Here is a 17,923-nt window from a genome sequence, read left to right on the forward strand (position 1 = left end):
TAGTCTCCAACTCCTGACCTCAAGTGATCCACCCTCCTTGACCTCCCAAAAGTGCTGAGGTTAACAGGCATGAGCCACCATGCCTGGCCAAAAATGAATATTTTAACACCCAAAGTACACAGCCCGTCATTTTCTTTTGCACCTCAGATCTGCTGTCTAGGATCATTATTCCTCTGTATGAAATATATATTCTAAAATTTCCTTTGTTAAGGATCTGTTGGCTGCAACTTCTGACAGTCTTTTTTTTTTTTTTTTTTTGAGATGAAGTCTAGCTCTGTCGCCCAGGTTGGAGTGCAGTGGCTCAAGCTTGGCTCACTGCAACTTCCGCCTCCCGGGTTCAAGCGATTCTTCTGCCTCAGCCTCCTGAGTAGCTGACACTACAGGCGTCTGTCACCACGCCTGGCTAATTTTTTGTATTTTTAGTACAGATGGGGTTTCACCATGTACCAGGCTGGTCTCGAACTCCTGACCTAGTGATCCGCCCGCCTCAGCCTCCCGAAGTGCTGAGATTACAGGCGTGAGCTACTGCGCCCGGCCCTGACAGCCATTTTTAAAAAAAAACATCCTCATTTGGTGCTCACTCTTTTATTTATTTATTATTATTATTTTTTTTGAGACAGTTTTGCCCTTGTTGCCCAGGCCGGAGTGCAGTGGTGCGATCTTGACTTACTGCAACCTCCGCCTCCCAGGTTCAAGCGATTCTCCTGCCTCAGCCTAATAAGTAGCTGGGATAACAGGCGAGTGCCACCATGCCCGGCTAATTTTTTGTATTTTTAGTAGAGTTGGGGTTTCACCATGTTGGCCAGGCTGTTCTTGAACCCCTACCTCAGGTGATCCGCCCACCTTGGCCCCCCAAAGTGCTGGGATTACAAGTGTGAGCCACAACGCCTGGGCTTTTTTTTTTGAGATAGAGTCTCTCTTGCCCAGGCTGGAGTACAATGGTGTGACCACAGCTCACTGCAGCCTTGACATCCTAGGCTCAAATGATCCTCCCTCCTCAGCCTCTGAAGTAGGTGGAACCCGACATACCCTACCGTACCTGGCTAATTTTTTTTTTTTTTTTTTTTCTGAGAGACGGAGTTTCCCTCTTATTGTCCAGGCTGGAGTGCAATGGTGTGATCTCGGCTCATTGCAACCCCTGCCTCCTGGGTTCAAGCAATTCTTCTGCCTCAGCCTCCCAAGTAGCTGGGATTATAGGCATGCACCATCACACGTGGCTAATTTTTTTTGTATTTTTAGTAGAGACGGGGTTTCTCCATGTTGGTCAGGCTGGTCTCGAACTCCTGACCTCAGGTGATCTGCCTGCCTCGGCCTCCCAAAGTGCTGGGATTACAGGTGTGAGCCACCGTGCCTGGCTGTGGTTGTATAATTTACATTCCCACCAACAGTATACAAAAGTTCCATTTTATCTGCTTCCTTGTCAGCATTTGTTATTGCCTGACTTTTGGGTAAAAGGAATTTTAACTGGGGTGAGATGATATAATATTGTAGGTTTTTTTGTTTGTTTGTTTGTTTTTTGAGACAGAGTCTCACTCTGTTGCCCAGGCTGGAGTGCAGTCGTTACATCTCAGCTCACTGCAACCTCTGACTCCTGGGTTCAAGCAATTCTGCTGCCTCAGCCTCCTGAGTAGCTGGAATTACAGGCATGTGCCACCATGCCCGGATAATTTTTGTGTTTTTCAGTAGAGGTGGGGTTTCGCCATGTTGGCCACGCTGGTCTCAAACTCCTGACCTCAGGTGATCCGCCTGTCTCAGTCTCCAAGGTACTGCGGTTACAGGTATGTGCCATTGCACCCGGCCTTCCCATTGTACTTTTGATGACGAATTACTATTATTATTATTATTATTATTATTATTTTGAGACAGTTTCACTCTCTTACCCAGGCTGGAGTGCAGTGGCATGATCTTGGCTCACTGCAACCTCTGTCTCCTGGGTTCAAACAATTCTTGTGCCTCAGCCTCCTGAGTAGCTAGGACTACTGGTATACGCCACCACACCCAGCTAATTTTTGTTTTTGTTTTTGTTTTTATTTTTGTTTTTTTGAGACGGAGTCTCACTCTGTCACCCAGGCTGGAGCACAATGGCGCGGTCTCGGCTCACTGCAACCTCTGCCTCCCGGGTTCAAGCAATTCTCCTGCGTCAGCTTCCTGAGTAGCTGCGACTACAGGCACATACCACCACGCCTGGCTAATTTTTGTATTTTTAGTAGAGATGGGGTTTCACTATGTTGGCCAGGCTGGTCTCGAACTCCCAACCTTGTGATCTGCCTGCCTCAGTCTCCCAAAGTGCTGGGATCCAGGCATGAGCCACCATGCCTGGCCTTAATTTTTGTATTTTTAGTGGAGATGGGGTTTCACCATGTTGGCCAGGGTGGTCTCAAACTCCTGATCTCAAGTTATCTGCCCGCTCAGCGTCTCAAAGTGCTGGGACTATGGGCGTGAGCCACTGCGCCCAGCCAGTTTTGTGTTTTGAGACAAAGTCTGGCTCTATTGCCCAGGCTGAGTGCAGTGGTGCAGTCTTGGCTCACCGCAACCTCCGCCTCCTGGGTTCAAGCAATTCTCGTGTCTCAGCCTCCCGAGTAGCTGGGATTACAGGTGTGTGCCACTGCGCCCGTCCTAGCTTTTTGTTTTCTTTTGTTTTTTTGAGACAGGGGTCTCACTTTATTTCCCAGGTTGGAGTGCAGTGGTGCAATCACGCCTCATTGCAACCTCGACCTTTCAGCTCAAGCAGTTTTCCCACCTCAGCCTCCCAAGTAGCTGGGACCACAGGCACATGCCACTACACCCAGCTGTTTTTACAAATTATTATTTGTAGAAACAGGGTCTTGCTTGTTTGCCCAGGCTGGTCTTGAGCTTCTGGGTTCAAGCGAGCCACCTGCCTTGGCCTCCCAAAGTGCTGGGATTACAGGCATGAGCCACCATGCCTGGTTGATACTTTTTTGTGCACAGAGTTTAGGTCTCCATTGTCCATCCTGAACTAGGCTCTGGGCTGGGCCTGTCTCTTCATATTCAAAGATTTAAAATGTTCTTTAAGACATGAAAGGGAGCATAGTCGTTTTCTGCCTCCACACCCTGTCTCTCCATGTCTCCCAGTAGCTCTTTGCCTCTTCTGGAGGCCATCCTTTGCCTTCTGTCCATTGTGCAGACATCCTTCTTGTTAATTACGTGCACCCTGTGTTCTTTGAGTACATAATGGTGTCTTAGCTTGAGAATGAAGACCAGAACCGACTGAAGTGCACTCAGAGAAATTGGGATTGCTTCTGCTGGTGTGGCAAATCGTTTTGCACGCTAGCCCCTTGTCAGATTGGGAGTGCTGTCTGGAGCACTCCCTTGAAAGGAATTTTGAGCTTGCTGCCAGGGATTGGTTTAACAGGGTTGGCCAGGGCCTGTGAATGGGGTGTGGTGGCTTCTTGGGAGGAACCTGGGTTACTGGTAAGAACGTATATGGCATTTGTAATCAAAGCACCAGCAGTGAATGTCAGTTGAAAACTTTATGCAACTGTATTTTATGAACATGGTATGTGCGTATTTCCCTGAAGTCTGAGTCCTCATCTGTAGAGTGGTGTAGTAATGATCAGACTTGATAGGGAGGCAGTACTGTTTTTATAATATAAAATGGTGCATATGGGGATGGTGGTTTCTTGGTTTAGTTCATCACCTATGAGGAAGATGTCCTGAAAGGATGGTACTGTTGACTAAACTGGTGAATCAGAAAGACCTTGTTGAATTTGGGGGGAAAAACTTCCATAATATATTAAAAAGTTATATCTATTGAAATGAGGCTCTAATAAAAGGTACAACATCCATTTTACTTTTTCCCTCAGAGTCTGTAACCAAAGAGACTTAAGTTCAGCAACTTACAACATGGCCGCCATTATAATCCAACTCCAAGGATTGCCAAGAGTGGCTCATTTTCCTGCTTGTGTGCCTTAGAGTTTTTCTTAACAGTTGGTTCTTTTTTATTTTTATTTTTTTGATACAAGGTCTCACTTTGTCACCCAGGCTGGAGTGCAGTGGCACCATCTCCACTCACTACATCCTTGACCTCCTGGGCTCCAGGTCCCTCCCACTCCAGCTCGCCAAGCAGCTGGGGCTACAGGTGCGAGCCACCACGACCAGCTAATTATTTGTATTTTTTGTAGATATGGGTTTCACCGTGTTGCCCAGGCTGGTCTGAAATTCCTGAGCTCAAATGATCCACCTCCCTTGGCCTCCCAAAGTGCTGGGATTACAGGTGTGAGCTGCCGTGCCCAGCCTAACAGTCAATTTTTTTTTTATTTTTTATTTTTTTCCTTTTTTGAGACTAAGTCTCACTCTGTAGCACAGGCTGCATTGCAGTGGCACGATCTTGGCTCGCTGCAACCTCTGCCTCCCAGGTCCAAGTGATTCTTCTGTCTCAGCCTCCCAAGTAGCTGGGATTACAGGCTGCCGGCACCACACTTGGCTGTTGTGTATTTTTAGTTAGAGACAGGATTTCACCATGTTGGCCAGGCTGGTCTCGAACTCCTGACCTCAAGTGATCCGCCCTCCTCAGCCTTCCAAAGTGCTGGGATTACAGGCGTGAGCCATTGCGCCCAGCATAACAGTCAATTAGTCACTTAATCTGATACCCTAAAATTGTTTGTGCTATAATTTTTCTCTCTCAGGATGTTTAGGTCTGTTACTTTCTGGTGTTAATAGTGTCACCTCAGGAATCATATAAAGGATATGACAGATTTGAAAATAATAACTAGAAACTCTAGAATGAAAAAAAATACTGTTGTTGATAAGGTAACAGAATTTGTTTTCACTCTGAATAGAACATCCAATTTATTATCTTCCCCACTAGATAATAGGCTGCCTTGAGGGCTTTGCCATAATATATATATGATGCTTAGCATTGTGCCTGGCATATATTTGTTGCATAATAGATTACTTTTTGAATAACTGAATGAATGAGTTGATGAATGTTATAGCGTTTATTCTACATTTTACTTGGCTGTTGATGTATGTTTCTTCCACTGGACTAATGTTGGGCACAGGGACCATGTCTTTTTTTTTTTTTAAAAAGCTCGCTCCCAGCACTCATTTAATTTTATATAAACATACCCTATGAGGCTGAAGCAAATCTGAGTGATTTTCATTGTAAAATAAAATAAAAATTGTTCTTGGAATTATTTCTAAACAGAATATCAGTATTGTCTATTTCAGAAAAATCGGATTGTTCAAATGAATCTTCGGCCAACAGCTGTTCAAGAGTGATGTTAACATCATCCATAGGAATGCTGTTTTGTAGGATTTGACACTTTCAGCGATAGAGAATTAGTATATTTTGTACATGGAAATACCACTATTAAAACTGAATGCTGTAAACAGAATGTCTATTGTTTCCCAAATTGATATACTAGAGGAATGCGAAAATAATAATAAAAGCAAGATATTTTGTGGCAAACTTATCTCAGGATAAATGCTGCAGCTGCTAGGCCTGCTGGCAAGTATTCTTGGGACAAATGGGACAGGGGTTAAGAGTTGGGGTTCTTGCTCTGTCGCCCAGGCTGGGGAGCAGTGGCACCATCATAGCTCACTGCAGCCTTGAACTCATGGGCTCAAGCATTAACTCTCACCTCAGCCTCCCAAGTAGCTAGGACTGCAAGCATACACCACCAAACCCAGCTAAATGTTTTTTTGATGGAATCTTGCTCTGTTGCCCAGGCTGGAGTGCAATGGTACAGTCTTGCGTCACTGCAGCCTCTGCCTCCTGGGTTCAAACAATTCTCCTGCTTCAGCCTCCCAAGTAGCTGGGATTACTGGCGCCTGCCATCACGCCTGGCTAATTTTTGTATTTTTAGTAGAGATGAGGTTTCACCATGTTAGCCAGGCTGGTCTTGAACTCCTGAGCTCAGGTGAACCGCCCGCCTTGGCCTCCCAAAGTGGTGGGATTACAGGTGTGAGCCACTGCACCCGGCCCAAACCCAACTAATTAAAATTTTTTTTTAATAAATATAAAAATTCAGGGGCCAGGCGCGGTGGCTCACGCCTGTAATCCCAGCACTTTGGGAAGCCGAGGTGGGCAGATCACGAGATCAGGAGATCGAGACCATCCTGGTTGACACGGTGAAACCCCGTCTCTACTAAAAATACAAAAAATTAGCCGGGTGTGGTGGCGGGCGTCTGTAGTCCCAGCTACTCGGGAGGCTGAGGCAGGAGAATGGCGTGAACCCGGGAGGCGGAGCTTGCAGTGAGCCGAGATCGTGTCACTGCACTCCAGCCTGGACAACAGAGCAAGACTCTGTCTCCAAAAAAAAAAAAAATTCAGCTCATCTTGAACTTTTGGCCTCTAGCAGTCCTCCCACCTCAGCCTCCAAAAGTGCTGGGATTGCAAGCGTGAACCACCATGACCAGCTTGGGACCATGTCTTAATCATTTTTATACAACCCAGTTTCACGCAGAATGTTGGGCACATAGTAGGTGAACTAATTTAGTGAATTTCTTAGGCAAATAGGATTTTATAATAAATCTAATTTTCCCCCAGAATATATTTACCATATTTATTTGAATTGAAATAACAAGCATGAGAAGAAGTTTATATATCTTTGATTTTTAAGAAAGTCTAACACTGGCCGGGCGTGGTGGCTCACACCTGTAATCCCAGCATCTTGGGAGGCTGAGGTGGGTGGATCACATGAGGTCAGGAGTTTGAGACCAGCCTGATCAACATGGTGAAACCCTGTCTCTACTAAAAATACAAAAATTGGCTGAGTGTGGTGGCACTTGCCTGTAGTCCCAGCTACTCTGGAGGCTGAGGTGGGAGAATTGCTTGAACCCCGGAGGCCAAGATTGCCCCGCTGCACTCCAGCCTTGGCGACAGAGCGAGACTCTGTCTTTAAAAAAAAAAAAAAAAAAAAAAAAGATCTAACACTAATTGGTGCTTTTGATCTCTTCCTAGACAATGCAAGGACCTTAGCTTAGTTCATTTCCAATCACACCTCCTCTTGATTTATTTGCTGTTTTCCCCACTCACCTCTTGCCCAGGCTGGAGTGCAGAGGCGCAGTCTTAGCTTACCGCGGCCTCAACCTCCTGGGCTCAAGCGATCCTCTTGCCTCAGCCCCCCAGTAGCTGGGACTACAGGCATGCGCCACCGTGCCCACCTAGTTTTTTGTTTTGGTAGAGATGGGGATTCACCGTGTTGGCCGGGCTGGTCTCCAATTCCTGCCTCAAGTGATTCACCTCAAGTGATCCTCCTGCCTCGGGCTCCCAAAGTGCTGGGATTACAAAGCACCAGCCAGTTATTTCTTGATTATATGCTAAACAATGAGTGGATTATTCGTGAGTCTAATTTTTGTTGAGATGGAGTCTTACTATATTGTCCAGGCTGATCTCAAACTCCTGGGCTCAAGCAGTCATCCTGCCTGGGCCTCCTTAAGTGTTGGGATTACAGGTATGAGCCATGAGCCACTATGCTCGTCCGGATCCTTGAATTAATATTATTTCACTCTGATGTTTCTCCCTTGTTATATCTATTTCCAGGTTTGAGTTGAATGCCTGGACAGATTTATTATTGATCATTGTCTTAGCATATTAGTTGTTATTTTATGCTTACATTATGCTTACATTAGACAATTTGGGGAAAAAAGGAGTGTGATAATTAAAGATATAAGTTACTGGCAAATCTAGGACCTAGTTTATAATCACTGTATGTTGTAGTGCTTTTACCTATGATTTATACATGTGAGCACATTACAGATAGAAATGGCCGGGCACAGCCGGACGCAGTGGCTCATTCCTGTAATCCCAGCACTTTGGGAGGCTGTGGTGGGCAGATCACCTGAGGTCAGGAGTTCGAGACCAGCCTGGCCAACATGGTAAAACCCCTTCTTCTCTACTGAAAATACAAAAATTAGCTGGGCATGATGGCAGGCACTTGTAATCCCAGCTACTCGGGAGGCTGAGGCAGGAGAATTGCTTGAATCCAGGAGGCAGAGGTTGCAGTGAGCCGAGATTGTGCCATTGCACTCCAGCTTGTGTGACAGAGTGAGACTCTATCTCAATAAATAAATAAATAAATGAAATAAAATAAAGAAATGGCCGGGCACAATGGCTCATGCTTGTGATCCCAGCACTTTGGGAGGCTTCGGTGGGAGCATCGCTTGAGCCTAGGAGTTTGAGACCAGGTTGGGTAATATAGTGAGATCCTATCTCAAATAAAAAACTAGATATAAATAATAAAATTGGAATTACAACTTGTTTTGTGTGGTTTTTTTTTTTTTTTTTTTGAGACGAAGTTTCGTTCTTATTGCCCAGGCTGGAGTGCAATGGTGCGACCTCGGCTCACTGAAACCTCTGCCTCCCAGGTTGAAGCGATTCTCCTGCCTCAGCCTTCCGAGTAGCTGGGATTACAGGCATGCGCCACCATGCACGACTAATTTTTTATTTTAGTAGAGACGAGGTTTCTCCATGTTGGTTAGGCTGGTCTTGAACTCCCGATCTCAGGTGATCTGCCTGCCTTGTCCTCCCAAAGTGCTGGGATTATAGGAGTGAGCCACTGCGCCTGGCTGGAATTACAACTTTTTAATACTGTGCTTTTCATTTAGTGTGATTCTGTGAACATTTTCTTGTCATTAACATTTAAAAAAATAAGATTTTAATGCTTGTATAGTATTCTGTTACTTGGCTTTAATATTCAGTCATTCTACTTTTGTTTCAAATTTTCACTATTATAGATAAGTCTGCAGTGATCATTTTTGGATACAACCTGTGTAAATTTCTGATCGTTGTTTAATTACTGTATCAGTGGGTTTGAATGTTCGTAAGGATTTTTTTTTATTGAGGCTTTTAAAAAGAGCTGACAATTACATTTTCAGTTGTTTAGATTCAAGCTGCAAATCTCTTATTTGGGACTTACGGGTGAAAAGCACTTTGAATTCCTGGAACATATTCAGGGGCCTAACACCACTTAATAAATTGGACAGAAGTTGGATTTATTTACATGTGGAAGTAATCATTGTTAAGAACAAGGAAAAATATGTGACATCACAGGATCAGTTTGTAAATAGAACAGGAACAGTTTGCTCATGACAGACAATGAAAGCCCAAATATAAGTGAGCATTAACTGAATTAGAGCATTAACTGAATTAGAGCATAAGTGTGTCCCTTCTTTTGCATTTAAATCAACTGTGGGCATTATGTATTCTGCTCCTGGCAAGCCTGAGCGTTGTCTTGGTTCTCATTTGTGGTGATGTTTTATTCTTGGTTAGAATGGATGATTGAGTGATTGCCATTTTCTCTCTTTCAGAAAGTTCTTACCCAGTGTTGTTGGGGCTTTGACTCACGTCTGACCTTTTCGATCTCTGGGTTTAGTAGCTACCATGGCTAAGCCTTGGCACAGACATAGGTCCTCATGGCTCCCCATTTTCTATTCACATCATTCATGGTGTGCCAGATTCCCATCCAACAATTGAGGTTTTATATAATAATAATACAGTAGATAAACGTGGTAGTTCACAGACCTTCTTATATTAGGGGAATTCCACACTGATTAAAAGCCACAGTGGTGAGTCATTTGTGATGTGTAATGAGCTTACCTGTCATATCTTTGTTTTATCTGTGTTCCCTCTATCTGGACGGCCTCGTGAAGAACCAGGGCACCTGGAAGGGGACTTGGTCCCCCGAGAGAAAGACCACAGGACTAGAGGTACAGAGTGGGTGATAATAGTTACTACAGCATTTATGACACTGGCAGGTGTAGGACCCAGGACCCACTCTGGAGTAAGAAGCACACACTGAGCCAGCAGCCAGGACTCTTGTCAGACACCATGTGATGTGCTACAGAGATGGAGCAGGAGAGGGCAGAAAGGCATGTAAGTATCTGACAGCATCAGGCTGTCAGACCTCCAGTAGCAAACAGAAAAACAGGGCACACATGAATACCACAGGGCGAGTACAAAGAGGAGGGTTAGAGGCCAGATGGATAAGCTAAAAATAGGATTATTTGGACATCCTGCAGTACTTTCAGCATAGTGTATCTAAAATCGACGTCGTCATAGTCCTTCCACTGACCTTTTCCATTTCTGATAATGACAAGATACATCCTGTCACCAGGCTTGAAGTCTTAGGTCTTCTTTGCTTCTTTTTCTGTGTTCTTTGCATCTAGTCAGTTACTGTATCTCTAGTAATTCTGCCTCCATGTGGAAAGGTCTTGGGGTTCCAACCTTAGCTCTCCCACACATAGTCACTAAACCTCACCACCTAACGTGGAAGATGACCATCTCACAGGGTTATCATGAGAATTAGAGATGAAATGCCGTGTTACTTCTTAGCCAGACTATTGTAGGTGTTTCCAGGGTCGAAGGAAAAAATTGCAACAATTTAGTTTAAAGATCTTAATTGGCTTTCTAGAATTGGGCAACACTTCATTCCATGAAATAGAGTATCCTGTGAGCTAAGCAGAGGAGCTTGGGATTTTAGAGAGAAATGGGCGGAAGAAACCAGAAACAAAGAACTAAAAGCAGATGGGTCATTTCAAAGGGACTTTTCTTGTAAGGCAGGGGCAGGAAGACAGAACAATGCAAAAATAACTGATGGTTAGCATCAGGTGACTTCAGGTTATCTGAACCTGAGCACGGTGACTGCATTTTGGTTTGTAGTCTAGTATGTTGGGGCCCTATTGTGCAGGAGCTCAATCTGCAGCAATGGCCGCCTACAATTTTTATTTAACACCAGATTGGATTCCTGCCTCTAATTTAGCCTTCCCACTTCTGCCAGTTTGTTCTTTCTAACAACATAGCTCTGATCATGTCATCCTTCCTCAAAACCTTTGTGGCATTTTCATTAACTATTAGAATTCCTATCCTAGTTTCGAGGCCTCTTCACCACCTGGCCCCATCCTACAATTTTGGTTCCATCCTCTAACATTTCCTTTTATACCCCCTGACCCTAGCGTTCCAGCCACATTAAACTTGCTGTCTTGAGGACATGTCCTTGTCTCAGCGGCATTGCTCATACTTGGAGTTGTTCTTTTCCACACCTCTCAGGCTCCAAATCTTCATCTTTAGAGTTCCTGTTCAAATGTTCCCGTCTCTGTTACAGGTCCCGGCAACCCCTGACTGTAACTCTCCTTAACTTCCATGATTCTTTCTCTGAGCTCTTGTCACATTCACTGCTTTGTGCTTTTTGTGTTTTGGGTACATGATGTATTTAACTTCATGTTCTGAGTCCTGGGGAGTTCTTCCTAAGCACTTAGCAAGTATGTGTTGTAGGCAATTAGTAGCTATATATGATCAGTAGACTCCATGGGGGAATAATAACAAGCGGATTAAGAGTTGACAGGTCCCTAGGGACTGAGAGTGCAGGAAAGCACATGCGTAAAGCAGGTGTGTAACACTGGCTTTAGAAGATCTAGAAAACTATAACCAAGAGCTTTTAATATGGTTCTTGTTAAGGTGTGAAGAGGTAAGATAACTAATTGGAGTGGCTATTGTATGCCAGTCACCGGTCTAGGTATTTTATGTGTATTCACTCATTTGAACTCTGGCCAGATGACATTCTTCCCTTCTGTAATATTACCCCTTGAACCTTTTTTTTTTTTTTTTTTTTTTTTTGGAGGTGGAGTTTTCGCTCTTGTTGCCCAGGCTAGAATGCAATGGTACAATCTCGGCTCACCGTAACCTCCATCTCCCAGGTTCAAGGATTCTCCTGCCTCAGCTTCCGGAGTAGCTGGGATTACAGGCATGCACCACCATGCCCGGCTAATTTTGTATTTTTAGTGGAGACGGGGTTTCTTCATGTTGGTCAGGCTCATCTTAAACTCCTGACTTCTGGTGATCTGCCCCCCTTGGCCTCCCAAAGTGCTAGGATTACAGGCATGAGCCACTGTGCCCGGCCCCGTTGACTTCTTGTTACACTTAGAATAAAATACAAAGTCCTGGCCAGGTAGTGGCTCACGCATGTAATCCCAGGACTTCGGGAGGCCAGGGCAGGAGGATCAGTTGAGCCTGAGAGTTCAAGATCAGCCCGGGCAACATAGTGACACACCCCATCTCTAATTAAAACAAAACAAAACAAAACTCCATAAGTAGCCCTACAGGACCCCAGACTCACACTGTACGACTTCCTCACCTTTCCATCTTCTCTGACCAACTCCTTACCTCTGCTGTCTCCTTTAAAGCTTTTTGCCCATGAATCCCAAATTTATGTTTTTTCATTTCAACTTTAAAACCCTACCCTATTATGATAACAGTAATGGAGTACATTGCCCTTGGGTGGTTCTTCATACTTTTTTTTTTTTTTTTTTTTTTTTGAGATGGAGTTTCGCTCTTCTTGCCCAGGCTGGAGTGCAATGGTGCCATCTCAGCTCACTGCCATCTCCGTCCCCCGCCAGGTTCAAGCGATTCTCCTGCCTTGGCCTCCGGAGTAGCTAGGATTACAGGCAAACACTAACATGTCCAGCTAATTTTTCTATTTTTAGCAGAGATGGGGTTTCACCACGTTGGCCAAGCTGGTCTCGAACTCCTGACCTCAGGTGATCCATCTGCCTCGGCCTCCTAAAGTGCTAGGATTACAGGCCACCGTGCCCAGTTCTTCATAATTTTTCAAAGCACATTCCTCTTATTTCATTTGATCTTATTTCAGTCCACAATTTTCCACATACCTTTTCTCAAAAATAAGAGTATAGAAGAGTTGGGTGCAGTGGCTTACACATGTAATCCCAGCACTTTGGGGGTCTGAGGCGGGCGGATCACTTGAGACCAGCCTGGCCAACATGGTGAAACCCTGTCTCTAATCAAAATACAAAAAAAAATTAGCCAGGTGTGGTGGCAGGTGCCTGTAATCTCAGCTACAGGCTCCTACTGAGGCGGGAGAATCACTTGAACCCGGGTGGTGGAGGTTGCGGTGAGCTGAGCTTGCGCCACTGCATTCCAGCCTGTGAGAATTCCACCTGCTTTACAAGCATGTGCTTTCCTGCACTCTCAGTCCCTAGGGACCTGTCAACTCTTAATCCGCTTGTTGTTATTCCCCCATGGAGTCTACTGATCATATATAGCTACTAATTGCCTACAACACATACTTGCTAAGTGCTTAGGAAGAACTCCCCAGGACTCAGAACATGAAGTTAAATACATCATGTACCCAAAACACAAAAAGCATAAAGCAGTGAATGTGACAAGAGCTCAGAGAAAGAATCATGGAAGTTAAGGAGAGTTACAGTCAGGGATTGCAGGGACCTGTAACAGAGATGGGAACATTTGAACAGGAACTCGAAAGATGAAGATTTGGAGCCTGAGAGGTGTGGAAAAGAACAGTTCCAAGTATGAGCAATGCCACTGAGAGACTCCGTCTCAAAAAAAAAAAAAAAAAGTATAGAGGAATTGTGAAATGCCAAGAAAACTTGACAGTTTATCAAATAACATCCTTGCCGTACATCTTAATGCCAGTTGTGGGACTGGCCTGTGGCTCCTTTAAGCCTTGGAGTTGTAACAGAAAGTTTTCTTCAAGTAGAGTTTTGTTAATCACACTGTTTAAAATGTGCTATGAAATTTCTTGGATCTTTGGAGAGAAACAAGATGCTGTTATAATAATTACTGTGGAGATGTTACTGGAAAGGGGATCCAGACCCCAAGAGAGGGTTCTTGGACCTCGTGCAAGAAATAATTCAGATTGAGTCCATAGAGTAAAGTGAATGTAAGTTTATTAAATAAAGAAACAAAAGAATGGTTACTCCATAGGCAGAGCAGTAGCTTGGGCTGCTCGACTGATAATACCATAATTATTTATTCGTTATATGCTAAACAAGAGGTGGATTATTCATGAGTTTTCCAGGAAAGGGGTGAGCAGTTCCCGGAAATGAGAGTTCCTCCCCTTTTCAGGCCATATGGGGTAACTACCTGACGTTGCCATGGCATTTGTAAACTGTCATGGCGCTGGTGGGAGTGTCTTTTAGCATGCATGCTAATGTATTATAAGTAGTGCATAATGAGCAGTGAGGACAGCAAGAGCTCACTTTTGTCACCATCTTGGTTTTGGTGGGTTTTGGCTGGCTTCTTTGCCATCACCTGTTTTATCGGCAAGGTCTTTGTGACCTGTACCTTGTGCCGACCTCCTGTCTCATCCTGTGACTTAGAAGGCCTAACCTCCTGGGAGTGCAGCCCAGTGGGTCTTAGCCACATTTTACCAAGCCCCTGTTCATAATGGAGTCGCTTTGGTTCAGATGCCTTTGACAGAGAAGGTAACTTTTCACTATATATTCTTTTGTGTAATTCAGGTGTTTGGTTAAACACATGCTTGTAGTATCTGTTTAAATTAGTTATATGTATATGTATACTCTGGGAAGTGGCTGTTCTCATTATTACAATTTTTTTTCAAAAAGCAATCAGCTTTTATTTGACAATTTGGAAAATACAGGCAGAAAAAAAGTTATTCCGGCCAGGCACAGTGGCTCACGCCTATAATCCTAGCACTTTGGGAGGCCGAGGCGGGTGGATGACGAGGTCAGGAGTTCAAGACCAGCCTGACCAAGATGGTGAAACCTCATCTCTACTAAAAATATAAAAATTAGCCAGGTGTGGTGGCAGGGACCTGTAATCCCAGCTACTCAGGAGGCTGAGGCAGGAGAATCACTTGAACCTGGCAGGTGGAGGTTGCAGTGAGCCGAGATTGTGCCAGTACACTCCAGCCTGGGTGACAGAGTGAGACTCCATCTCAAAAAAAGAGAAAAAAAAGAAGTTACTTCGAATCCTACAATAATCCTGAAACAACCAATTGGGATTGTCATTTAAAAATGAACTTTTTTTTTTTCCCCCGAGACAGGGTCTCACTCTTTCACCCAGGCTGGAGGGCAGTGGCACGATCTCAGCTCACTGGAACCTCTGCCTCCCTGGTTGAAGTGATTCTCCTGCCTCAGCCTCCTGAGTAGCTGGGATTACAGGCATCCACCACCGTGCCCAACTAATTTGCATTTTAAGAAATAGGGTTTCACCATGTTGGCCAGGCTGGTCTCGAACTCCTAATCTCAAGTGATCCACCCACCTCGGCCTCCCGAAATGGTGGGATTACAGGTGTGAGCCACCGTGCCCGGCCAAAAATAAACTCTTGAATGGATGTTCTGTAAAACATTTACACTTCCTTTAAACAGGTATTTCCAAATATGTGGATTTTTGTTTATTTGGTTTTGAGGGAAGGTCTTACTATGTTGCCCAGGTTGGAGTGCAGTGGTGCATCAGCTCACTGTAGCCTCAAACTCCTGGGCTCAGGCGATCCTCCCCCCTCAGCCTCCTGAGTAGCTGGGACTACAGGCATGCGCCACTATGCCTGGCTCATTTTTTTGTTTGTTGAGATGGGGTCTCACTGTGTTGCCCAGGCTTGTCTTCAATTCCTGGGCTCGACTGATCTTCCCACCTCAGCCTCCCAAAGTGCTGGGATTACAGACATGAGCCACTGTGCTCAACCCAAATATGATTTTTGTGGTAGGATGTGCCATTAGTTAGTGTTGTTAGTAAGAGGCTTTTCTCTGTGTATCTTCACTCCATTTGAGAAGAGTAAAACCTAGAACTCTGCCATAAGTTTCTGAAGTTAGAATAGTAAAGAAGTAACAAGCCAGTCTTGGCCTGGCCCAGTGATGCGCACCTGTAGGCCCAGGTACTTGGGAGGCAGAGGTGGGAGGATTGCTTGAGCCCAGGAGTTTGAGGCCAGCCTGGGCAATATAGACACCTTGTCTCTCAACAGACAACAACCCAGTCTTAGCTGGTGCCTCACTTAAACTCTGCGGTCCTTGCTACCCCAGCCCCATCAAAGTTAATATGTGTGTGTATTGTCCAGCAGTGACAGGAAGAAAAAGGAAATAGAAATGAAGAGGTAGAATGATCAGGATTTTGCAGTTGGTTGGGTGTGCAGGATAAAGATGGTAAACTCAGATGATCAAGTTTCATGTATGGACAGGAGACTTGTAGAGGTTAGGTTTTGGAACCTAAATTCCTGGATTCAAATCCCATCTCTACAGCTTGGTAGTTGTTTGTTCCTGGGCAGTGTTTTTTAACCTCTGAGCCTCAGTTTGCTATGTATAACATGAGAATAATTTAGTACCCACTTCGTTAGGGTATTGCAGGGCTTAAGAGAGATTCCACATAAAGCACTTAGCATAGTGCCTGAATGTTTTTCATTAATTATTAATAGCAAGGCCATTTTTTAAGTTAGAGAACAAATAAGGAGGAGCAGAAGTGGGAGATGTTAAAGAAGATGATTTTCATTTAGAGGAGCTGAGTTTAAAGTAGCCAAGGGCAGTACTCAGAAGACAGGACTACTGGCTTGGCCTGGCCTGGAAAGGGTTATTGCAGAAGGATGATCCTGGATCCACTATGTAGCTTTACATTCATTCTCTGAAACTGCTTCCTAGATGGCTTCAAAGCTCTCAAAGCTCCACTGGTTTGAACCTGTAAAATGTTTGATTAACTGAGACAACTTGGGTTGCTTACCTTTAGCTCTAGAGTGTAGCTGACTCACTGGAAAGTTTTTGTGCTTTTTCAACCACTGGCGCCAGGGCTGCTGCCTGTGTTTATGTGTGTTGTTCACTGCTCTATGGTGCCTGGGCCAGGGGGAATGAGGTAAAATCCTGCTGTTGTCTTCACTCCAAGCCTTGTGCACTTGGCTGCAACTGAATGGGCTGGCAGCATTTCTGCCTTGGGAATGTTTATCTGCTCCCTCGATGGGTGGGGCTTAGTGTTGAGAGTCAAGCCACTGAGGAAGTTGCCTGTGGCCAGCCTGACTCCATGTGGTCAATGTAATTTTCTATTATAAGGATTGCATCCTGGGGTTACTTAAATTCTTTTTTTTTTTTTTCTCTTGTTGCAGATCATCAATGCTGTGGTACTATTGATTTTACTGAGTGCCCTGGCTGATCCAGATCAGTATCACTTTTCAAGTTCTGAACTGGGAGGTGACTTTGAGTTCATGGATGATGCCAGTAAGTAGTAGATATTTGGGTATTTTCAAGGGCAGGGAATCTGACTGCCAGCACTTCCTATTAAATTACAAATATAGACTCATGAGCTCATTTGAGCTGATATATAACTTGTCATTGCAAATCAACAAATATTTATGTGTGTCTAATGTTCTGTCTTCTAGGTGCAAGAGTCTAAATAAGATCTATTTTCATCTTATGTTAACTTACTCATTTAAAAAACTATTGCATTATCATAGACTTTCTACCCTGGGCCTTTTGGCCTTTTTTGAGAGGAAGAGGTATAAATGCCAGGAAGGAAGGTGAAAAGGCTTGTGCTTATCTCCTTGTGTCTTCTATTATGTTTCCGTATTTATTTTTATTCTAGGAGTGATCCTTTTCCATTCTAGAAATGATGTTGCAGATTATTTGGGGGAATTTAGGGCCTTTTCCCAGTGAATGGAAATATGTACAGGGATGTGGATGTGGGGTAAGCAGGGAGGAAGCTAGGCTCCCAGCTTCAAGATCACTGCAGCCTCATCATTTTATAATCATTATGCTGAGTCCATGCCAAAGGAGAGGAGTAGTGCTGTGCATAATCTCAAGCAGAAGATAGTACAGATTTATTTCTCATTGGCTTTGGAGAACTTCAAGTGAGTTTTTCTTAAAAAGTGTTGGAGCAAAGTAAGAGGGGAGAGAGTGGCTCAACATGCACTTTTAGAGATCGGAAGCATTCGAAAGACATGGTGAGGGCTCTTTGTTTCTCCAAGTAAGAAAAAGCTGTTCAGTGGTTTTAACTAAATGCATGAACTGATGTATGCATTTAAGATCCCTTTTGCTGCTGAGTAGGGGACTGGGTGTGTGAGCACAGAGTCTGGGAGAGTGGTATTGGAGATACCACCTAGGCTGCACTGGGGATAGAGAACAGGGAAGGATTTGGCAACTTGCTGTTTTGGGCAGCGAAGGAGACGGAGGAATCAAAGATGACTTCTGCTTTCCAGTTTTAGGAGATGAC

The 17,923-nt window shown here is 44.4% G+C and overlaps 1 protein-coding gene across 1 annotated transcript in view; it reads left to right on the forward strand.

The window, feature by feature from the left end:
- Positions 1-17,923, forward strand: part of LAPTM4B (lysosomal protein transmembrane 4 beta) — an 81,082-nt gene that overhangs the window by 15,646 nt on the left and 47,513 nt on the right. Inside the window, 1 exon segment of the mRNA XM_024251015.3 lies at positions 16,821-16,932. Coding sequence (XP_024106783.3) covers positions 16,821-16,932 — 112 coding nt within the window.

The sequence above is a fragment of the Pongo abelii genome, chromosome 7 (genome assembly GCF_028885655.2).
Source record: "Pongo abelii isolate AG06213 chromosome 7, NHGRI_mPonAbe1-v2.0_pri, whole genome shotgun sequence".
NCBI classification, from domain to species: domain Eukaryota; kingdom Metazoa; phylum Chordata; class Mammalia; order Primates; family Hominidae; genus Pongo; species Pongo abelii.